General features: G+C 38.1%; 1 protein-coding gene across 1 annotated transcript; it reads right to left on the bottom strand.

The window, feature by feature from the left end:
- Window positions 1–22,875, bottom strand: LOC140241856 (BCL2/adenovirus E1B 19 kDa protein-interacting protein 3-like). The gene is made up of 6 exons (XM_072321607.1): window positions 22,752–22,875; window positions 19,973–20,201; window positions 7,047–7,137; window positions 4,440–4,537; window positions 3,247–3,390; window positions 1–100 (listed from the first exon to the last, which is right to left on the bottom strand). Exons 1-6 carry the CDS (start codon window positions 22,792–22,794, stop codon window positions 58–60), a joined length of 648 nt encoding a protein of 215 aa, XP_072177708.1. The 5' UTR covers window positions 22,795–22,875; the 3' UTR covers window positions 1–57.
- Between the last annotated feature and the right edge of the window lie 2,590 nt (window positions 22,876–25,465).

Raw genomic sequence — 25,465 nt, 5'->3', positions numbered from 1 at the left:
GTGTGTGTGTGTGTGTGAGTGTATGTGTGTGTTGTGTAGATCTACCAGGGTGGAGTCTCAGCTGGATCGAGGGGCTGCGATCCTGAAACCGATGTAGACGCTGCAGGAGGAGAGAGAAAAAGAAATGAAAAGATAAAATGTGGATGTAATTTCTGGAAAGTCATACGGCATTAAAACAATGAAAATTAAGAACTATATAGATGAAGAGTTTGATTGCAGAGCAGGATAAATGACACTTTTAAACATCTTTACTGGTTCCTTCCGCAATTTTCGGAGTGCCTTTAATGCCTCCAAACGAGATTCTTTATGCCCGTCAACAGAGAGGCAGACAGGTTGGTAATCCACCTGTGTGAAGGCAGTCAAGTGGCACATTGTATCCCCCTTTCCATGATCAACTACATGTGCCAGTGAACAATGGAAATATCGATCAAATGCGAGCTATGAATACATCGTGCGCTGATGAGCTCACAGAATCTTTTGTTCTACACAAAACCAGACACCTGACTAGGGTTACTGGGGTCAGCGAACGCAGAAATCTAACTGATCTCAGCCTTGATCGCTATGAACATGTTCGTACGAGTTTACAGCAGAACAAGCGAAAACTAAATCAGAAAAAGGTAAATAATACTGTGAAATACACATTTTTCAAAAAGAGGGAAAACAAATGCTGATAGCATAAACTCTGATCTTTTTATCAAACCCACTTTTCTTGGCATTTTAACACAAAGAAACATGAATATAGGCCACGAAAGCAGGCACTCTTGTCTTCATTTTGGGAACCTGGTATACCAGGTTCCCGTAAGGAACGGGTTAAAGTAAGTCTGTTATCACATGGAGCAACCTAAAACCTTTCCAATGACACCTCACTTGTAATAACGAACATTCTGGAAGTTTTATGAAAAATATTCCATATTTTCACATTATTTTGTAGTTTTCAGCAACTTTAATTACAAAAATCTCAAATTATGCGTAACACAAATGAAGTTAACCCATTTTGCAATCACACTATTCAAATGATGGCCAACCTTTTGCAAGGTAACAAAAATATGGACTGTTATACACGCAAATCCATCTGCCATCAACTCAGCTTGCCATCATATGTGAAAGCAGGTGAAACTGAGAAGTAAACCCAAACACATGGCGGAGACAAACTTCCTTCAAGAATTAACACACACAAACCCTCTGTTTCAACCCCCCCCCCCCCTTTCCACATAATACCCAATCCTGGCTTTCAAATAACTACCAGGGGCAGATCTCCGCACAGACTTCTAGTCTATTTCCTGCTGTTGAATAAAAATATATTGCCTATTTATGGACTTATCAAAGCATGATCCAAGTCTACTGTACGTGATGTTCCAAACTCTGAACCTTTTCAATGGATATTGCTTGCGTTTTAAAATGTGTGCAATGTTGTTGTTGTTGTTTTGGTTTTAATGGTGTGTATCAAAATTATTAAAAGTACTAATAGTCTGGCTGCAAGGTGTTTTCAATATTAAAATCAAGCATTCAGACTGTACTCACATACTTTTATTGTACAATATCATCATAGGCTAGGAAATTGTCTATCTGTGGTACCCATCCTTCTATGTCCTGTCAACATCTGCTGGCCCTGTTTTGAGGTTTTTCAATGGCTTTATTTGGGATAAGTTTTTAAAGGAAGATGTGAAAATTACAGATTTCTGGAAAATTACAATGAAACGGGAAAAGTACAGACTGCAAGGCCAAAATGTTATAAACAAAGGCAGATTTAGTTAATAGTGTGCTTATTTGTTTGTTTCTTCAAGAGGGGGGTGGGGGAGCACAGCTAATCCATGGGCCTTAACAATAAAGAAAGATGTCATGCTATTACTCAACTATCCTATGCTTTAGCATAGGGATGTACTGTATATTAAAGATCTCACTTTTTTGTTTTGGTGTTTATTTTCGTTCTTGCTCTACTTTCCTCCCTTCTGTTGCACAATGTTTTGTTTATAGTCGGTTGTTTCACTTTATTTCATGTTGTTCTGGGCTCAATTCAAGGCAGACAAACTTGAATCCTTTCCAATGACATATTGGGCCGATGTAGGTTCCTTGAATATCACCAGACTCCCAATAAAGGCTGTCAAAATTCTTCTCACAAAATTAAAAGTGACAACTGGCATTCAAGCCGGCCTCAAAATCAAAACAGTTTACGCAAACATGTGCTCATCTCAGCATGCAAATTGGCAACACATGAACCCAAATCCTGGCAATGCCTCTGGAGGTATATTGACAGTTGTCACAGGCATGGCTCAGGTTCAAGTAACATAGAGGGAACTAACCACTAGGGGGAATTCTTAAACGTATCATTTCCTCATTGCCACGAAAGTGTTACCACTAATTTTCTTTCTGATGATTTATTATCACTCATAAAAAAAGGCAGTTGAATAGCTCTCAGTAGTTCGATCATCATAGCAAAAAGTGTTCTGCCATTGATAGAGTTTTGTTGAATGCAGAATAGATTTTTATTTTTTAAAACAAAATTCAGCCATAGTCAGGTAAAACAAAGGGATTGTGTGGACTTGAGGTTTTCAATAAAGAAAGTCAGTGAAAAAGTCTCAGTAACTGTCACAAATACACTTTGGCTAGCAATGAATAAAATGCTCCTCAATGTGTGAAGAAATCACAACGCACTTCTTCCAAATGAAGGGACAAATGGGACATCAATCAAATGATATACCGTAGGTCCCTACTCAAGAGAGAATGTTTAAAGGGATGGTATAGTATTGGTTGAGGAGAGGATTCAGCCTTTAACTTTTTGCATGATACTTAGAAACCCCTTAATGAAATGTAAAAGAGCATACAATCCTATGGAAATTCAAAGTTCATTCAATATTTTCTGATGATGAATTTTTGAGATAGTGAAAAAAACCTCTTATGAAATATGAAAGGGCAAATAATTCTAAGAGGGATTCAAAGTTTACTTGTTGAAAATTGGTTTTGAAGTAGCTGAATTATCTAAAACCAAGTAAAATAAAGTGATCCTAATAAAAGGTGGGTCCCACCTGTTATTAGCATTGCTTTGTTTTGGATATCTCAGCCATTTCAAAACTAATTTTTATCAAATAAACTTTGAATCCCTCTTAGAATTATTTGCCCTTTCATATTTCATAAGAGGTTTTTCATTATCTCAAAAATTCATCATCAGAAGACATTAGAAACCTGTACCCCATACCAACAAAAACTGTACCATCCCTTTAAAAAAGAAGATGGCGGCCCACAACTCACCCCATGCCCAGAGCGAAGAGGTTGGTGAGGAGGAGGGATGGAATGAAGATGGAGAGGATTTCAGCTGAGAAGAAGTCACTACGCATGGCCTTGGTCTTACGGATGCTCAACCTGTTCTTGTCTGGGTGCTTGAAGCGGAACTCTCTGTGATGAGAACATAACAGGGAAGATTTACGCTGTGACATTTGATATTTTTTGACATTTGATTCCCACACACCCAAAATTAATGGCTTTTGAAAGTTGGCTTTTGCAACACAATGTGAAAAACCATTGATTCTTGAGTGTGGACCCAAATAATAGTTAACTCTCACCATACACACTATGATGTGAAAATCAGTACAGCTTCATGTTTTGGGAAACTCTCATGTGTGTATTTGTCCTTTTTTAATCCCATAATTCAACTTGACATACTACAGGGGCAGATCCAGGAATTCCGTAAAGGGGAGGCGCCTTTGCAAAATTAAAGGGGGGGGGGGGGCGCAGGCACCCCCCATTTTTTCTTTTTATTTCTTTTGTTTTAACCAAAAATAAAGAGGGGTGCGTGCCCGGTGCGCTCCCCTCTGGATCCGCCACTGTACTATGTCATTTGTTTTTCAGACATGTCAAAACTATAGCTTTCTTCTTTTTTCTTAGATACAACTACAAGTACCATCCATGCCTCATGAAAAATCTTGATCTTTGCATATTGAAAGTGAAAACAAAACCGACGATTATGTTGTGTGAATTGATGTTGTTCGCTTTATTCATAAAAGGCAAGCATCATTTACCTTACTTACTCTACAACAACATTTTTGTTCTTGTATGTAATTCCATAAACATGGAAAAATCATTTCACTTTGCAATTGTGATATCATTTCACCAAGTGTGCAACTCTTAAACAACTCATAATTTTTCCTTTTAATTCTTCTAAACTTTCTGCATCACTTAGAAGTAAAATTTGAAATATATTCAGACATTACATCACAGAAGAAAATTATAAATCACTTTTTGATTTAAAAAGAAATGTGGTTAAATGTCTCAATTTTAGAATACCGTTCTGTTTGAGACTATTCTCAGACTCACACTTGAAGATTCCTCTGTATCATAGAATATCATCAATCAGTAATGATGTCCCATTGACCTTGCTCAACAATGACCGAGGCATGACCCACTGGTCAGCATGCCATTGACCCCCATATGGGTTGAATACTAACTTGGGAGGAAGCGGCTCCGGCCTGGACGACCAGTCCCAGATCCAGTTCTCGCCTCTTCCGGTGGTCCCTTCCGCTGCAGCCATCAGCCCTGGCATACCCTGCAAGAACAACAACAGAAATTACCAGAACATGGTATGACATTCTTAGCATTTTGTTTAAATTCTTATTCTATAAGAAAATGGTCTACATAAATACTGGTCAGTGATTGGTAATAACAAAATCATGTGAATAATGCAGTGAGGATCACAACCGTTATATTGCGAGCAGTGACATAAGTTCAGGTAATATAATTTGAGAATTTGACTGGCTGTGAATAGCACACTACAGTAAAATGATGTGTATTTACGATTGTATGTAGATTGTAGAGTACAACAGATTTCTTTGCTTATCGTCATAATGTAACACTGGATGGATTGACCCTTGGGAGTTATTTCTTTTCCCCTCAACATACAAATCTTCCCTCAAAATGTAATCTCTTGGGGGACACATACAACTCCTGTGGGGATGTCAAGTGTTGATATATAATGTATGATATTGTCCCTGCACACTTGACCCATAATACAGTATTGTATATCAGCTCCTTTCTGCATGATGAAGAAATGACATGGGGACTATGCATGAACAAGAAAAACACACAGAAATGTTTTTTTTTTTTTTTTTTTTTTTTTTTTTTTACATACGTAATTCCACCATAACACCACAATACAATTTAACTCAAAAAACAATTGTGATTTCGTCAGTTTCATAAAAGCCACCATGAGATATGGTGATGAGAGAAATTAAGAGGGTACAGCATGCCAAATTTCAGGAGCAAAAGAAAGGACCGCATGGTTCGATCCCTACACATTTGGTTGTTTATTTGGTGGTACATGGAGGTATGTTTGTATTAAACACAGGAATGAGTATCTGTAGTTTTTGTAAGTAACTGGGAGCTTGATTACGAAGATATGAATACTACAAGTAAGTGACTTTACACACAGGTGTAACTTGATATAGTCATTAAGGTGCAGCCATCAATGTAATTCGTCAAAGGAATGAGTTGTGAGTGTGTATTATATGTATGTGTATTTCTTTTTTTTTTTTAATGTATACACTGGATCATTCAGGTGCAGATCCAGGAATTCCATAAAAGGGCGGAGCCAGGGGGGGGGGGGGTGGGGGTGTTCCTTCTCCCACGGTAGGGAGACTTTTAAAATATTTATGTTGGCCATCGTGTGATTTCATGCATACTTTTAGTATTAAAAAGAAAAAAGAAAAAGAAACAAACAACAAGAGACCCGCGGGTCTAGCGCTCACCTGAGTATCGCAAGTTCACCTTTCACGCAGTCACTAATCTAAATTATTCACAGCTCTACTAAAATTTGACCAGGCATTCTCAAGTAGAAGATGAAAATGTACAATAAGGGCCCAAATTTTTTAAGATTCCTTAATTTGGGGGGGGGGGATTGGGGCCCCCTGGGGCCCTCTGGGTGTGGCATGGTGCCCATTTTGATAAATTGAGATCCTGACCCCCTACGGGTGCTACCTGCCAAGTTTGATGAAAATCGGTCTTGGGGTTTTCAAGAAGAAGATGGAAATGTAAAAAGTTTACGCACGACGCACAACGGACGCCGGACGAAGGGCGATCGCAATAGCTCACTTGAGCCTTTGGCTCAGGTGAGCTAATAAAAGGGGGGTGCCCATGCATCCCACCCCCCTGGATCCACCACTGTTATTATCAACAGAACAAACTTCCTTATTTTGAAGCTTACACAAGCCACTTACAGTGTCAGCTGTACAACCATTCAACAAAGAATTACAATGGTCTAGTCAGGAAGTAACTTGGGAAATGACTTGGTAGGTGCCCCATTACGCTGACTGACAGTTTTGAGTTGCCATGACGAATGAGGGCATATTGCGCAAGGCTTTGTCATCAAGATCTTGGGGCCATACATTGAAAAAAAATAAATAAATAAATAAAAGGCAGAAGAATACCACAGAACAACTACTGTATCTTACATAATGAATAGGTACCGCAGCCAAAAAGTAGGATGCTCTTATTCCAACTTTTCTCATGTAACAGACAGTATCCCCCGCCTTTACAGTAATTATCAAAGCAAACAATTAAGCCACAAACATACTGTAAACTATTACGAGCATTTGTCAAGCTTTCAGTTGTAATGAAATGTAATTAAGTCACTAAGTGATTATATAAGGCAGATCAAAGGTTATGTTTTGACACGATAAATCATGCACCTCATATCAAGCAGTTAACATACTGCATAGGGGCCTTCAATCTTTCTTTCTTTTTTTAGACCTACCTATATAACAGTATTATATTCACACAAATGAAATGAAGTTCAAAGGCAACCTCTCTTCAGGACATTCTGGCATTATCACAACTAGGAGAGCAACGATGAAGCAAAAAGACCGGAAAATCCCTGCTTTTGGGATGCTGTATGTTGATATTTCAACTTAACTTCAAGTGACCTGTAACTAAAGGTGTTTGCATTGGGATTATAAACAATAGTCTTTGATAGAGTGTACTGTCCAGGAGTTTGTATTCATTTCTTCCTAAGGAAAAAAAAATGTTCCCACTGATGTATAGTCTCATATTTGCAGACTTACCTGGTATTTTTCCCCAGATCCATTGCTGTACACCGATCCTGGGGCTGAGCCCTGGTTGGAACTGAGAACCGGACTTGGTGGCCCTTTAGGACTGCAGTTTTCAAGTGAAATATTGATGTAAAATATAAAAAACATGTTACAAATGCAAAACATGCAGATGATCACCGACATATACACAACATACTACATGCACATCATGTACAAATACATGTATTATGCATATATGTTACACATACAAGTATGTGTTTATATTGGGTTCATGTACAGTGTATTTGTGTAACTGTGTTCTTCATAATAATGCATGGATGTAAATATGGAAGTCAATTACACATTTTTGTGTCAAACACAGATCTATGCTCAACAGTGATATTAACTTCATTACAGTGCAAGAAAAGAATATCATCTCCCTCCCTCCCCCCCCCCCCAAAAAAAAAAAAGAAAAAAAAAAAAAGAAGAGGAATTTAATAAGCCTACACTGGCTACAGACATTTTTTTTTTCTTCTTTTTTTTTTTTTTTTAATCAGAGACATGCAATACAATATGAAAAAAAAAATAAACATTATCAGGTCAGGTCAGATTAGTATCACAATGATATTTTCCTTTAATAATCAATCTGCAAGTCTAACACATTATAGGTAAAGTAAAATATTAAAATTCATGTCACTGAAACGATAAGATTTATTGTACACACTACTTTGATACACAACAGACCTATAAACACAACAGGTTTTTCTTTTGTGTGTGGTAGTGCTGTGGTGCTGGTAAACTCCTTTATTTGCCTATTTTCTGTATCACATTACAATAGGGTGATGAGGTCAAGGCTATAGACAACAAACCTGCACAAGACCTGGGGAAGTATTAAATGCAACCTCATATATATTGCTCTGTATGCGTTCTTTGGTGACTGCACTAGATTATATCTATATTTTTGTTTTCCATGTGCATTGTGACTGCACTATTTATAGCTATCATATATTTTGTAGTCCTCCAATACACAACAGCATACTTCTAATCTTCAATCGCTGTGTGCTGCCTTGCCACCTAGACTCTTTTAGCACCCTGTTTGACCATTTTCTTACTAAGTTGATGGGGTTGCAAACAGACCTGAGAAAAATGAATCGCGCATCATGCTATCGTAAAAACAAAACAAAAGAACAAGCTTGTAGCATACATTGTATATATCTCTAATTATAGGGCAAGCCTTGATTACTAGTGCCTGGCACTTATGATATCATTTTTTTTTTCTGGTTTGCTTACAGTAGTTTTCCACTTGTGCATAACTGAGACTGCTACAAAAAGTAACATGCAGTGTACACTACTTTAATACTCAAAGCAGTTCTGCAGCTGACAAGATTAGATTTACAAACAGTCACAAAAATAAGTTTTAGAACCTTGTGTTCTTCAATATAAACCATACCTGTAATGTATTCATATTCTATGTATATTTCCAACAGATTACCTTAACCCACATGCACAAAGTTTGCTGGAATGAAGACTTGTCCCACCTAACGACAACTAATGAATGTGGAAGTGAATTTCCGCCTAGAAAGGAACTTAAATGGGGGGGGGGGGGGGGAAGCAGGTGAATAACATGGTTTAATTGTATACCTGCCTGTGAAAAAGAGAAACATCCTCGATTTTTTTTTTTTTTTTTTTTTTTTTTTTGGGGGGGGGGGGGGCCACTTTGCAGCAACAGTCTGTTCCCTTCGAATCTACTACTCCCCCCCCCCTAAAAATATGAAATAGCCTAAAATGAATACTTCAACTTGTATGTGACTATAGTTTTACAATTTTGACAATATGCACAAGAAAAAGTTGGTTGAGTCAGGTGGGATCGAGATGACAATGTGATATAGGCCTACTAGTGCACTTGGTTTTTGTATTTTTTTTTTTTTTACAAGTGTTCTCCAACCTCTAACAACACACAATTTGTATTTGATAGTCAACATACCATACATGGCCTATATTGACCCCGAACATGAGCCATACATGTAATATGAAAAGAGAGCAGCACTGATCACAACAAAGAGTGCAGAACTAATGCTCCTCCGTGGGTTACATGTTCTACGTGCAGTACGTTTAACCCTGCAGCTTTTGAAATGGGTTCACGGATGACTCAGGGCTTCATAGAATCAGCAAGGCACTTCAGCTTAACCCTGGCTAGGGGAGCATCAAGGCCCATAGTATACACATCCATTTTTGTTTTGTTTTTGTTTTGTTTTTGAAGTTGTGGGGGGGGGGGGGGCGTTGGGGGCTAAATTTGAACTGCTAGACACAGTCGGTGCCTCACTTCTTCAGTTAACACTGTATGTTCCCACAGTTCAACATCACCACTTGGAAAAAAAAATGTCCCGCCCATAGACTCTTTGTAAAGGTACTCATGTATGTTATATGATTTCGTTGATATGGAATAATTGTATGTTTTGTGCTACAACAAAAGTATGCACTAAAGTTCAAACTTCTTCAATCTTTACATATCTCAGGTCAATCTCTGAATTAAAACTGCCAGTGGAAAGTCAAGATTTTAGAAAAGAGCATGTTTGTTGAAAGTTGTATTAAAGGCAACTGTGCCATAAAAGCTATCAAAAGCATTGATCACCCAAAACATCACACAAAAGAGAGCAATTTTTATAACTTTGCATGAAAATTGTTGGAACAAATTTGGAAAGAGAGCTCTCTTTGAATACCATATGATCCCACAACCATACACAAATTGAGCAGTTAGCCTATTAATCTACCTGGTAGGCCCTACATGTATTGTTAATATCAAAAGTCTTAAATGTGTGCACGACTGTTGAACCCATTATATTTGTATATCACCAAGATAAAAAACTCACAATATTTCTTTGGTGCCGCAACACCACAATTTTCTATTGCAGTGTATGAACAGAAGGTCATATCTGATGATTACTTATATTGCCTTGTTTTCAAATTATGCAAATGGGCCTCTCGATAATCATAGCCTGTTGTTGTTGTTGTTATGGAAAAAAAATAAATAAATGGGGCCCTACTGAAAAACAATTTGCCGCTTGAGGCAATTTACTGAGATCAGATAAAGCCATATATATTATAAACAAATCAAACATTATCATTCTTCAAACTTTGTGCCATTACAGTGTCTCCATGAGGGAGCTCATAATAATAAATGTCTCCTTAGGGGAGCTCATACAATGTATACCACAGGAAGAAAAATATGATTCTGAAAAAAATATAATTATGAAACAGTAAATCACAGCCTATTAATACTGCTTACTGTTTTCTTTTCCATATTGTAATGGTATTGAAGTGCTATACAATGTAAGTCACAGCCCATATACACTGTACTGTTTACTGGCTCAACTTACATCATAATGTACCAACCTGCTCCATGCTGCTGTCAAATTAGACCAAAGTGTGAACTGGGCATACGTGTTTGTAGTGATACAAGCTGGTAAAGTCATTGACACAGATATGGCGAACATCATGTTTATTACGTCTATCTAGTTGGGAGATCATAAACTCGAATGTGCACAGCAAGAGGTGATAGAACTACATGTACACACATTAAAACAACAACAACTATAAAATAGAAAGAAAATATATTCACTTTTTTTCATTTATTTTTTTAAAATGTTCATTTACATTCTATGCTGAGGGTAACAAACCATCCTTCCTAGCAAAGTGTCAAAATCTCCAATTTACATTTTATGTACTTTATTAAACATAACATACAATTAGAGAAGAGTGACAATAATTAGAAAGTGGGATTATCATAATTATTTTACATATTTATTCATATATACATGTATATATACAGGATATAGACAGATACATGTGTACATATATATATACATATAATATATATATATATATATATATATATCTTGGAATTTTCCACGTGTTGGACTTCGAATGTTGTAATTATTAGAAGAAAGAGTCTCAAGTACGCCATGGATCCAACGATTACACAAAAATTTTTTATTACAAAAAATATACACTGTACTGTTTACTGGCTCAACTTACATCATAATGTACCAAAAATTTGTGTATCATAATATACACAAAAATTTTTGTGTAATCGTTGGATCCATGGCGTACTTGAGACTCTTTCTTCTAATAATTATTAATTATATATATATATATATATATATATATATATATATATATATATATATATATATATAGATATATATATTTGTTATTTCTATTTCTTTTTAACAATGAATACTGAACAGATCCCAAAGTGTATATTCATATATGTTTAACTAAAGATGCCTGTAATACTACATTGCTGCCTCTTAATTCTTCAGAGATGAGACAAAGTATCATTCTGTGTGACTGGCCTCACACACCTTCAACTTTAAAGACTTTACCAATAGGTGAAGACAACAAGGTCACATAATAAACCTAGATGAAGAATGTGGCTGGCCAGCTAGCTTCAAGACGCCACAAAAGAGGAAGCAGTGTATGGGACTGGGGTCTATAAGGGTCCCTCCCTGCTTGTCAAAATTTGCCCAGACAACCTTGCGCTCTATTTGGCTTGCCGTCGTGCCGTCCTAATCAGCAGGAGATTGGGTTCGTGCAGAACATTCGTGGCTAATGTAATCTTCGGTTGACTGAGTGTATGTGTAAGGGTGCAGTCAAGGAAACAAGATGTATACTCCTGTGACCTCCCTCACTCACTCGGTACACTCCTGCCGGCGAGCCACGACTCGTGCACCATAAGGCACGTAAGCACATTTGCACGGGTCATGGGTAGTTAAGTCAGGGAGATTTGAGTGAGACTGTTTCTATTCAGTCATGAAGCGATTTTTCAGCAGTGACCAGCTGACATTTACATGTCTGGAAATGACATCACTGTGGTTTGCAACAGCTGAACTATCTAACCCAAACATGTGTTTACATATATATATGTCATTGAATACGCATTTTTAACCAAAAATATGTTCAGAATGTAAATACTGTAAATGATGCTCCAACATTTGCACACTGTATGGATATTGACATCCAGCCCCCCTGATGAAGAAGTTGGGTTTACAGGTGTTTTTTCTCTCTTTTCCTTGTTTTGTTTTCTTCTTTTTGCCTGAGCTACATTCCATCCATATTTGCCTATTTAATCTTTTCTTACTTTCCATACTTGTTATAAACGAAGAAAAATCAAGGAAACAAAAATGTTTAACAAAGACTTGTCAAAATGTCACTTTTTGTTGGATCCTTCATACTGCAGATACCATGCCTCCCCCAACCAAAAAAAAAGCACTACTGATCTAGACCCCGTTTACAGTGCAGGGCCGGGCCAAGCCGCAGCCGAGCCGCGGCCGAGCCGCAGCCGAGCCCGGCCTCAATTGCGGTACTCGGCCTGGCAATTTTGTCCATTTACAGTGCCGGGCTCAGCCCGGGCTTTTAATTCAAACCTTTCAATATTTTGTCATAGTGGCGCTCTGCTTGTAAACAAACACTATTATTGGGAGGGCGCCGGTTGTAATGTGGTATAGTCTGGTTTTTTAGACCCTTTGCCAACTGGAGTCCGCAGCGAAAGTCACTGCCTTTACCAAAGGCAAAGGTCTCTGCAGGACAAAACCACCTTTAATAAACTACACTAGTTTTCGACGTTGAGGGCGTTGATATCTTGAATAGCGAAATAGTATGGGCAGAGGGTCTGGAAGCCAGACCAAATTTGGTACCTCATTTGGCCCAGTTTGCATTTACAGTGAGAAAAGGCCGGGCTCGGCCACGGCTCAGCCGCGGCCAAGACTACAGTACCTCCAGAGCATGGCCAAATGCGCGGCCGATTTTGGTACTGCATTTGGTCTTTTGTGCGTTTACAGTGTAATGAAGGCCAGGCTCGGCCATGGCTGAGCCTGGCCCTTTCACTCACTGTATAAACAGGGTAGACATGAAAATTGTGTTGCAAATTGTGCTGCAAATTGTGTTGCGCAACACAGTAATCGAAAGGTCGGCTGGCCTGGTGTGCGCAATTTCACGTGAACCGGAAAGGTGATGGAGATTACGTCATTTAAACGGGTATGTGATGTGAGTTGCGTTTATGCTTCTCCGTTAAACGTGATTAGTCAGAAACGCCGATCGTACATGCACATATTTGTGCGGTTTGATACGACGTTTTGAAACGGCGGTAATAGCAAAGTGAGAAAGAATGCTACCATGTTTTGAACTAAATGCGTATCAAAACGCTGATTTTTACCCAAAGGGGGGTAGTATAAACACAGCCTGATTTCATCACTCTATTCAATGCCCTGCTTGCAAAACAAATAAATTTGTGCCATTAGCGAAATGAGAGCGCAGATGTCAACAACTAAATCAAAATATGACAAGCAATTCCTGCGAGAGTTTCAGAAAGACTTCAACCAGCCACGGAATGATCAGACTTCATGGAATTATGCCATTCATTCTGAGGAAAGAACTGAAGCAAAACAAAGCTTTGGAGACTACTTCTGTTATCAACTCGGACCCCGTTTACAGTGCGGGGGCTCGGCCGCGGCCGAGCCTCGCAATTTTGTCCGTTTACACTGCTGGGCTCGGCCGCGCTTTTAATTGAAACCTTTCAATATTTTGTTGTAGTGGCGCTCTGCTTGTAAACAAATGCAATTTGGTATAGTCTGGTTTTCAGACCCTTTGCCAACTGGATTCCGTGGCGACAAAGTCGTCATTCGGGCAAAGGCCTTTGTCGAAGGAAAAATCCTTTGCAGGACAAAACCACCTTAAACTATACTAGCGTATGACGTTGAGGGGGTTAATATCCTGAATAGCGAAATTGTACGGGCAGAGGGTATGGAAGCCAGACTAAAATTGGCCGCGCATTTGGCCCAGTTTGCATTTACACTGAGAAAAGGCCGGGCTCAGCCGCGGCTTGGCCGCGGCCGAGACCACCTCCAGAGCGAGGCCAAATGCGAGGCCAATTTTGGCCCCGCATTTGGCCTTTTGCGCATTTACACTGAAGCGGGGCTGCGGCTGCGGAGCCGCGGCCAAGCCTCGCACTGTAAACAGGGTCTTAAAAAGAGCTCGGATTTGTTGACATTCCCAAGATCCTACAACATCATAAATAGCAAGAATGATTTCATGTTAAATAAAACAAGAGTCTAGGCGTTTTTAGCTGTGCGCTCATGATGAACATTCTCATGAAATAGCATCTTTGCTAAAATCATTGAGAATATCAAAATGTTAAAACATGCATTACTACAGTATTATGAGAGCCTAGAAGTATACTACATGCATAATGTGCTCTCAAGCACTTTGTTTTCAATGTTTCTGTTCTCTACCCAAGGTTATTTCCCTTGCAATATTACAATAAAAACAAGGCTAAGCCTACATGTACTGTCAATATATGTGATTTGACTAAAACTGTGGGATCAGATTTGGCCAGGATGTACCTGCTTCCACAGATTAGCTTTGTGGGGTAATTTTTTCTCCCTACCAATCCCTTAAAGCCATCATGACATGTTGTTCGAGAGCGTGTCGCCGAAAAGATATAGGCTAGGCCAGATTAAAAATAGCAAGATAACAGACAGCAAAAGAGAGAGAGAGAGAGAGAGAGAGAGACCAAGAAAGAGAGACATGAATAGAGAGACAGACATAAATAAATATAGAGAAAAAGAACAACAAAAATGGATAAGCCATCTAAGCACACAGGCACATCCATATCATACACAGCAACTCTAAATTGTATGAATAGAATTAATTCCAATAATCCCAAATGAGGTCTCCGACATTTATTATGGTAAGGTCTATAAACAGCATTATGTCATATCATGAAAACCTTGTACCCCTGGTTGCAATCCATAGGCTGAGCCCAGTGGACAAGAAAAACATTGGACTCTTTCCAAGTTCCTCTCAAAGGGGGGAATGAGTCATGTTTACAGGGCCTACTTGTCTCACGGAGGTCTACCGTTTCTTCAGCAAAACTGTCAAATGCACGTAATCACAACACGCAAGGGTGAAATTTTTCATTTGGGAAGCTGTAATGTTACACCCTCTGGAGTCCACATTTCCTCTGGTTGAACCTCACTCTAAAGGACAACTAGGTGGGAATTCATCATTAATTCATAAGATCCGGATACATGTATGCCACTTTCTTTACGAGCTAGTACACTCTAAACTTGATCAATTGCATGGGGAAACATATGAACTGTGTGATTACCCACATCTGATAGCAATCAATCTAGAAGGGCCGGATGGGGGTTTGTATGTTTGTTAGAAACTCGACGACCAATTTTATCATTGTGAATTAAAGTCTTATCTTTACCATCAAATGATGGATCATTAGCCCGAACGTTGAACTTGAGCACTGATGGATTCACAAAAACTCCTGCGGTTGGCTGACGTGACGATCCGAGTAGCATGACTCACAGAGAATCATGTTTCAAACTGATCAATGCGTGAAACTAATCCCATCAAATGTGTCATCCCATTTTTAGGCTCTCTTTATATTGTTGGACTACAACATACATAGACCATCTTACATAGTACCACTGAAAGCAAAGTACTGGGTCAGAATGCTGACAGTTCAAAAAATTGTTTGTTGTTGTTTTTTTAGCACAAAAGGCATTTGGTATGAAAAGCACTATAACTTTCTAAATCTTCCTGGAAATACTTGCATTCTCAGCCTTGCATTGGTGATCAAAATGCAGCGGCGGATCCAGAGGGGGCGCATCGGGTGCGCGCCCCCTCTTTATTTTTTTGTTAAAACAAAAGAAATAAAAAGAAAAAATGGGGGTGCATGTGCCCCCTTTAATTTTGTAAATAATTTTGTAAAGGCGCCTCCCCTTTACAGAATTCCGGGATTCGCCCCTGAAATGTGACTAAAGAACGGTTCCTTTAAAAATGAAAGGTGTATGTACAAGTGCACGTCTATTAACATATCACAAGATAATGACCGCCATGAAGATGTGAGGAGCGTCTAGAATGTCACCTAGCAGATAATTCCAGCTCCTGTCAACTTGGGCTCTGACAACGCTCCATCTGGTAAAGAGACATTTTTCATATGTCCTCATCTGGGTTCCGCAGTCTGGGTCCAATGTCAACCTGTGGAGGCTAATTTGACTTGTGCCCATTTGTGGTAGAAAGCAATCAGTGTCAAATGCCAACATGTCATAGTGAAACAAGAGGACAGTGAAAACTGTGCTCACCGTCTTGGCAAATACATCATGCTCCTAAAGGTAATTGGGGTCCAGCGTTAATCTGGTAATGAGCTTATGTGCTTTTAATATAACTGGGGTCCATTGGTACTTAAAGGTGACTGTTTCCCCGTGTCTCTTGTAATTGGAGTCCAATGCTAACCTGGCAGTGAACTCATATGGCCTAATGTAATAAGGGTCTCCCATTAACCTGGTTATGAACTCATGTGTTGAAGTCTTCCCAAAATGCATGACTTGCATGCATCTAATAGGCACTCACATTCTCCTTGACATTAAAATGTTTCTGAGAAGTATTTAGCATGGCCACCCATCACCACACATACAGTGTACATTCCAAGGCACTCCTTTCCCCTTCATACTTCATTGACCTTTATGTGCCCATGCAGGCACTAAGCTTCAACTTGCCATTTTTTAAAGCATTCAGTAAGTCCCCCTAAACTTGAATTTGGTGTATTAGTTTAGACAGCTCATTCAGGCGTACATGTACAAATGCAATGTTCCCACGGCAAGGCCATGATGAAACAGCATAGATTATGGGACCCCTCTTTGCTGGCAGTTACATTAAACTGTACTACTTGGCATGAAGTACTAGAAAGTAATCCAGCCACTGAACTTTAAAGGACAAGTTCACCTTCATTAACATTTATAAGGATTGAGAGAATGTAGCAATATTAGTAGAACACATTATTGAAAGTTTGAGGAAAATCAGACAATCCGTTCAAAATTTTAAGTTATGAATTTTTGAAGTTTTTGTGCAGTCACCACTGGATGAGAAGACTACTGCGGTGTATGATGTCACATGCGTACAACAATATAGGAAAATATAAAGACAATTTCACAAATTTCATCTTTTGAAAAAAGTACACATTCCCTTGACTTGTTACTGACATATGTTACGGGTAATATTATTCCAATTGCCTTTAGAAAGAGGCAAGTCAAGTGCTCTTTTATTAAGCGAAAAAAGTGAAAATATGTTGAATTTTCTTTACATTTTCTAATGTTGTACTCATATGACATCACGAGCCTTACTAGTCTCCTCATCCAGCGGTTCCAACAAAAATTTTTTAAAAATTCATAACTTTTGCATCGATTGTCCAATTTTCCTCAAACTTTCACTGATGTGTTCTGCTAATATTGCTGCATTCTCTCAATCCTTATGTTTATGAAGGTGAACTTGTCCTTTAAAGGCATAATTTACCATTTGCAGAGGAAGTAAAAACCCAGTATTTAGTGCTTCAAAATAGATCTAACATGTGAGTTAGGGATGGAAACAACCAATGTAAAAATTGCAAGAATATTGACATTCAGCAGACACAAAGATAAAGAAAGGCTATTAGAGCATTTGGCAATTATATGACACTTTTTATGAGAGACAAACAGGAAAATACATCAACTATAGCGACAGAAAATTTGATTTTAAAAACTGCTGGATACAATCCTTTCATTTTCCTTGATTGGTACAAGATACTTTAATAGTGTTTTAAAGGTCCCAACATTCACTCCTCTCAGTCACAGATGCGGCAGATATTTTACCACATTTTAAAATTTTTTTGTGTACATCTGAGCTTTCAATGCCAGCAGAAACTTTGTCAGAGGCAACATTACTGATTAAATCTGAGCTTTTGATTCTGCTATAGGACTGAAAACTCAAATACTGGAGAGTTTAAAAAGGCCCCTTTTGACTCCCTTTGACTTCACTGGATTGTTTCTTTTGAATCATTACCAGTTTTCGGCAGCTTTCATTCTACACTGCTTTGTGTGCCCTTACAAAATACAAATCTGAGAAAATGGGCATTTAGTGTGTGTGTGTGTGTGTGTGTGTGTGTGTGCATATAAGTGTACTTAAACTAACTGGAACATCAATGTGAATGTGTGTGTAAAAAATGACTTTCTACACCATATCGAGAAGGGCTGTTTGAATTTTACGAAAGAAAACATGGCTGCAAACTTGGGGTTGCTTAAATCTTTTCCAAACAAAAAATTTATTCTGAAAGCAATTCTCCAATCTACCATTCAATCCCAATCCCCCCCCCCCTTTTCATCCCCCTTTCTAACAATGTAAGACCAACAACTGATGTAATCACATACTTTGTGAAAGCCATAGTGAGTGCCTTTTACCTACCAGCTCATTGTGCCCTAGCCCTGTTGGGATTGTGGGTACCACAATGGATGTGCCATTGTAACATCTCGAGTGCACAGTGAGTGAGTCAGAACAATAGACTACAGACTTGAATAGCCAGTATACGGCTTCCACAACATAGCTTTACCACAACCATCTGCTCCGCTTGTATATAGGACCCTGGATGATGTACCAGTATAGTGCGGCACTTCAAGTTTTGTTGCGCTGGGTTTGCTTTTAGTGCCAATGATATGTAATACTATATGGTTTTCACCATGAAAAGGCTGGTAAAACTTCTCAGGTCATAATCACTGATTCATCCAAGAAGCAATGAACAAGACAATGCTTCGTTTATTAAAGTTCTATGCAATACAACAGCAGCTGCCAATTTCTGTCAAGTACATTGTATGATACAACTTGTGCCTTTAATGACAGCCTTTTTTTTTCCAGTACTTTACATTAGTACACTTAAGTTCCTTGATTTGTGCTTACATGTATGTACCTCAGCATTAAATTACTTAGCAAATTTTATGCTAATTTTCTTTAATTGAATTTATGTAATTGAGCATGTACATGTAAGCTGTTTTCTGTTTTAGACTCTGCAATATTACTAATTTTTTACTCTTATAATATTGCTTGCAAGCACAGATAGTTTTCTCTTCATCCTACAAAAGTTGTATAGCTGTCTTTACTTGATGATGGGACTATTCACAAGGAATAAAGCGAGGAACACTTTTGTCGACATTCGCAGGAACAAAAAGTGAAGTAATCAAGTACTGGGCTACAACTTGCCAAGAGCAAAGTATTATGATCTTCAACCATGACAAAAGACAGATGGCCTCCACGTAAAATTTTGTGTACTTGTCTATCAAATATAAGTGACACTTGTACATGTCATCAGCATAACTCCAGCTGTATTCTGGGGAATGTCATCTAAAAAAATAAACATAATGCCCAAATTGTACCTCAACATAAAAAGATGTAATTTTTGTTTTATCATTATTATTTCAGCAACCCAGCTCTGAGTTGAGTTTGTTTGTTTGTTTGTTTGTTTGTTTGTTTGTTTCGTCTTTTTTTCATCTCAATCAATCTACATACAAACAAATCAATTCTTTGTTCAATAATCAAATGTAAGATTTTTCTAGATGTGACTGACATCCAGTCAGAAAACTATCAACAGATGGACATACACACATGTATATGTACACAAAAACAAAGAAACACTGTTTGATAATCATCAGGCAGTAGTCAAAATCTAAACATTTCATAACATGATGCATATCAAGGTATTGTTATTTTCTCTCTTGTCTGCTTTTAGTTTCTTTATTGATCAAAGTACAAATTTTACATTCAGGTGTGTGTGTGAGTATGAATGTAAAGAATAGGCCTCTCCTTTCTCATTGAACTCAACACAAAGTTCATACATGTATACTTAATGTGTTTTTTCATTGTTAGCTACAGCACATAATAAATCATTGCAAAATAAATTACTCTGTTTCTGAAATATTTGAAATCAAATATTGTGCATTTACTAATCTCAAGCTGAAGCACATGTTTCAACTTGAACATGGTGTAAAAAATTGTCTTTCATCTCTAAAAAAAAAAAAAAAAAAAAAAATCCTTCTGATGGTGGATGGAGACTCCAACCCCACTGTGAACAATTCAGGGGTGCTCACCTGCCCCCCTGTGAACCCTCCCTGGAGGTGGAGCGGCTCTCCCTCTGTGCCTCCATCAGGAGTTTCTCCATGTTGGTGCCGAAGTGGATGCCCTGGCTGTGCCTACCGCCGCCCCCTGACCCGGTGCTGTATGGGGTGCTGGAGCCTCCGTTGGCCCCGCCCGATCCCAGACTCAACAGGGGTTCATTCTGGCTTTGGTGTTGGGCGTACTGGAGCTCAACCCACGACTCTGCACAGTGTAAAAAAAAAAAATAAAATAAAATAAAAAATTAAGACCACTGTTCTACATTGTAAACAGGTCGGATACCAAATAAAGGAATTAGTACTGTTAAAGCATGAAATTTTCATGAATCGGAGGATACAGCCATTTTTCGGCATTTTCATGAATTGCCAACATTTGGCAATGGCCTCCAATTCATGAAAATTTGAAGCCCAAAAATATCTTGCTAGAAAGAAATCAACAAGTTGTGACAGAAAAAAGGCCTGTGGTCTGCTTAAATGTATCACTAAAAGCATCCGTAATCAAATTAGCAATCACGAGGCTCAAAATATAAAAATTTTCACTATACCTTCCAAATTACTATCAATAAATAGTATAACTTACGTAGATCAAATGACACAGTCACCAAAGCAGCATGAAAAATTTATTCTTGATGATTGACATAAATTGGACCATCTATCGGCATATAAGGCAACACTGTTTCTTTTCACTGTATGTCCTACATTGAGCAAATGTGTGCTCTGCCGGTCATTGCACACAATTGAATTGCTCACATCTACAATGTACCTTATTAATATAATGATAAGTCCTGAGGTTTCATTTCATACTATCGGTCATTTGAGGTCCCTGACACCTACAGTAAAGTCTAAAAATTCCCAGGATGTTATATCGATGAATACCATCCGCAGCCATTTCCACAGTGGCAACCATTTTGTAGACTGGAAGGAAATAGGAACTACAGCATTGTATTTTCAGGCCACTTATTGTGATTGATCATTTGTATTCACACATCAAAGAACAAACACAATGGAATGACTAGCTGTCGAAGCTTACACTTATTACTTATAAAGATGCCCTTTATTTCAAGAGGAAACAAATTTAGCGAGTCCAATTTTTTACGAATCAGGACTTCCTGACAATTTTGCGATCACATATTACACATAGTTATTTCACACTCATGGAGCAATGGACAAAGAAATGCACATGTGCACAAGTAATGCATTCATATTGGAATCAGAGTTGATATATTTTTTTTGTGTCATTAAATTTCGCGAACAATACTCGACTCATGAAATTTGTTAAAATAAAAACTGGCGTCTACAATAATCATGCTTACATGCATGAGTCAACTCAAAAACATAAAATTCATGGTATCAAGTGATATAGAACTTGTATTTTTTTATTCACTTTTACAAAAGAAGTCAACAAATCCATCTTATTGCAGCTGTTTAATTCTGTGGGTACTTCTCACATCAATTAGGACATGCACATTACATCTGTTGATTTCAAGGTGTACAGCTTTCTTAGATTGTAATTTTCTTGTTGGTCACAAAGAGTCCTGTGTGCATCTACATACACCCGTAGTTACAGAATCTACTGTATACGCCAAATATTTCGTGAGGTTTTTATTTTCGCGAATTTTGCGAGTCAGCCGCTATTCGCGAAATTAAAAACACATGAAAATTTTGACTCTAATGCCGACATGAATGTGACGTACGCATATACATTTCTCCATTCAGGACAGGACTCCACGATCGTGAATTTAACCACTCACGAAATTGTCGGGAAGTCCCGATTTGCAAAAATTTAGACTCACAAAATATATGGCGCATACAGTATAGTTACAGCTCAGGCTACCAATATAATGGCTTTTCAGCATCAAGATTTCCTCTTCCCCTGATAACATAAATACTAACCACTGATGCAAGAGCAGAACCAAACCAGCACAGTGGCCATAATTTGACCATAACACCGTCCAAAACTCGACCACCTGCTACATATGTAGAAACCTAGATTGTGGTCAAATTTTGACACGAAGGTTGAACCTCAGCGGATTTTTTTTTTTTATTTTTTTTACGTACAATGTATCTCGTTCTGTAAGTGGTCAAGACATCGGCCAGTTCGGGAACGCAATAAGCATTTAATGGGATCAACAAAATATATAAGCCTACTGGTGCTTTGCTATTAAAAAGACTACAAATAAAGCAATTTGTCAAACAGTAGTACGACAATTGTAATGCCATGAAATTTGAAGTAATAATTAATTTAATAATTTCTCTCTGGAACGGTTAGATACATCTTGAGCATAGCTTAGGAATGACTTTTTATGGCTCCAAGAATACAGATTGAGTGTAACGTAAACAATAATTTTTCTTTCACTTGCATGATAAAAAGGACTGTACAACGATCTAAAAACGTAACGCTGCATTTGACATCTGGATTATGACCCTTCTTTAATACTGGGTGGATTTAGGTTGGCAGAAAATATCTTGTTCTATCATCTCTGATTGAGACACTGGAGTTGCTAGTCGTAGTGGTGGTGTACCCATCCCATGCATCATGTGCATGGGATGTGAATATGAACCGAAGCAGCTGCTACATGGCGTCTACGTCAGAAACGGCCGCGCTGTCGGAGCCGAGCGACCGGCGGCCCGCCTGGGTGAAACCTGTTCAGATCCAGCTGGTCGCAAACATGTCGATATAATTTCAAAGTGCCTGGAAAATTCGGCAAGGCGAGATGAAAAAAGGAATATTCTGGCACATAGTATGTGATCTTACCATTCAGAGAGTCGTCAAGTTCGTTCCTTGGTGTGGTGGTCATCTCGAAACGCTGTATTTCGACGAAATATTCACTTTGTTATGATTCACTCGCACTCGATCTCCGAAAGTCTGACGATTATTGTTTACGTGTGACGTTACGTGTTTTGCTTCCGTATTAAACACGGGGACCACTAACAAGACAGGATGTAGATATTCAAACTTCCACCAAATCATCGTACTTTTCATTCATTTCGTACAATTCTACTTTTTGGCACATTGACAATACGATTATGGATTATATCATGATTATTTTGGGTGCTATATGATTGAAATGACTCGTTTAAACTGGTCAAGCTACATAAGCAACATACTATTTTATAAATAGAGTGGTTCCCCCGTAAAATTTGACGACCCCAAATTGCGTGATCCCACCCCAGTGCGTCTTCGCTGCGTGTTTCACGTTTGTGTGTGGCAGGGTGGGGTACTGTAGTTTGCAGGAACCAACCTCCCCATATCAACCACGAGCCTCGGCCTCCTGTACTGGTTTGGTCATGTGCCAAATCAAACTGCACGAAATCACTCTATCAGCCATGTTGAATGTGCAGATAATGACTGTAAAACACAGCCCCAGCGATGATGACGTTGACGATGATGTCGATGATGATGTCGATGATGATGTTTGTGTTGTTGTTATTGACTGTGTACACAGCCCCAGCGATGATAACGGAATGGTGATGATGTTGGTAAGTTGACGATGATGTTGATGTTGATGATGATGATGATGATGACGATGATGATGATGATGATGATTAGTTGATTTATAAGTATAGGCCTACGCTTACAGAAGTTTGATAGTAGGCATATTATTCCCAAAATAGATGTAGGCGAGGTCTAAATGAATAAAGATGGAACTTAGAAGAATTAACTTCATAATTATAAATGAAAAAAAAAATCTTAACTATACGAACAGAATATAATTTGTTCTACCTGTTGCTATGCATGTGTATATCTTATAACTATATAATATAGCTGTGCTTTTTGATACTTGTACAGTGATATTTAAGGCTTGTACTGATAATTATGCGTTCCCGGATCTCCTTTGCTGTCGATTGATTGATGAATAATTCATTAATGAATCGATACTGGGGGAACTGGGCCGCCACATTTTGATTGGACTCTAATTATTGAAATTGAACCTTTGACCGAAGTGATAATAGTAGGCCTGTAGAAAACAGACAAACAAACAAACAAACAAACAATATTTTTGTAGAAAAATAAACAATGTTTGCAGTTTATTTCTCTTTCAGAACCTCTTTCTTTAGCTTCGGACACTGTTATTGTCCTGTTTTGGTTTCATAATCTGTTCTGTTTGCGTAGTATACTGTTATTTGTCTTTCTCTAGCAGGGGCCTCTGAATCTGTATACTAATATCCTTTCTTTTCTTTTCTTTTTTTTTTGTCTACAGCTATATTCCTCAAAGGGACTTTACATGATTATATCATATACTCACTCTTTATGTTTACAATACTTTCTTCTTCTAAATCGCAGATTTTCTTTTTGAGGGGTCCACAATACAAAAGCTCTGCTTTTCAGTGGATCCATCCATAATTACATGAGCACAGTTTCTTATAAACTCTGTCATTAAGTTGGATTTTTTTTTTTTAAATCTTGGTTGGAAACTGTTACTTTTAGTCTCATTCCTCATTTTCTCATTTTTCATGAAATACTGTTCTGTTCTGTTTGATGTATTGAGTTATGTTTATGTCATTTGTTGTGATTGTTATCTTGTGTGTATGGTGTTTACAAAGCCCCCTAGAAAACAGTAGATTACTGACGGAACCTGTATAACAAACGAAATAATAGTAATGATAATAACAATAATGATGATGATAATGACAATAATAATAATAATATTAATGATAATAATAATAATAATAATAATAATGATAATAATAATAATAATAATGATAATAATAATAATAATAATAATAATAATAATAATAATAATAATAATGATAATGATAATAATGACAATGAATTTGCAATATATGTGTATAATATCATAAGTTTATATTACGCGTGTATAATGATATTGCATGCATATATAGTGTATCGACGCGAACTTTTTTTTTTTTTCTATAGTGGCCCGTTCGGGCCATGAAGGAATAAACTTTTTGGAAGTTTGGTGGCCCGACATCAATTTTTGGCGGCCAAGGGCCACCAGGCCACCGGGCCACCTGGTCACCGGTGTCGAGCTCTGTGTCATTATGTGTGTATGTATGCACTGTATGTATGTGTATTATATTCCTTTCAACAAAATGAACAGAAGTATAGTTCATGAAACACTTACAAATCATTATGCAGATAAATTACCACTTTAGCCGTTTTCAACAGCTCTTCCCATCATGAGATTAATCCCTGCTTTGAAAAGTCTGTGGTTCTGATCTTTATTGCAGATTATTAGTTGCATGTGAACTTGCTTAACCTTGCCCCACATCTTACAGCCGCTCAGTGGCGCTCTTTCTGGAATGTTAATTCTTTTTCATAATGACTTCCCCTTTCCTCCCTTTTCCTCCTCCCCTCCACTGGCGGTTCACTAACTGGTCATTTCTGACATGAATGAATGTCAGCCCGAGGCCTATATTTGTATTATCAGGGAGGTGAGACCACCTCCCCGGTATTATTGCTCTTGCAGAATAGTATCGTTGGTTAACAAAGCTCTTCTGATTATT

The sequence above is a fragment of the Diadema setosum genome, chromosome 18, assembly GCF_964275005.1.
Source record: "Diadema setosum chromosome 18, eeDiaSeto1, whole genome shotgun sequence".
Taxonomy (NCBI): domain Eukaryota; kingdom Metazoa; phylum Echinodermata; class Echinoidea; order Diadematoida; family Diadematidae; genus Diadema; species Diadema setosum.
The sequence above is the reverse complement of the archived record's forward strand: the minus strand, read 5'-3'. Positions and strand labels throughout refer to the sequence as shown.

Coding starts and splice junctions, on each gene's coding strand:
- LOC140241856 (XM_072321607.1), bottom strand. CDS start 22,794: ATGACCACCACACCAAGGAACGAACTTGACGACTCTCTGAATG. Junction 4,538..7,046: donor GATCTGGGGAAAAATACCAG/GTAAGTCTGCAA, acceptor TTGTTCTTGCAG/GGTATGCCAGGGCTGATGGC. Junction 3,391..4,439: donor CCGGAGCCGCTTCCTCCCAA/GTTAGTATTCAA, acceptor TTCTCATCACAG/AGAGTTCCGCTTCAAGCACC.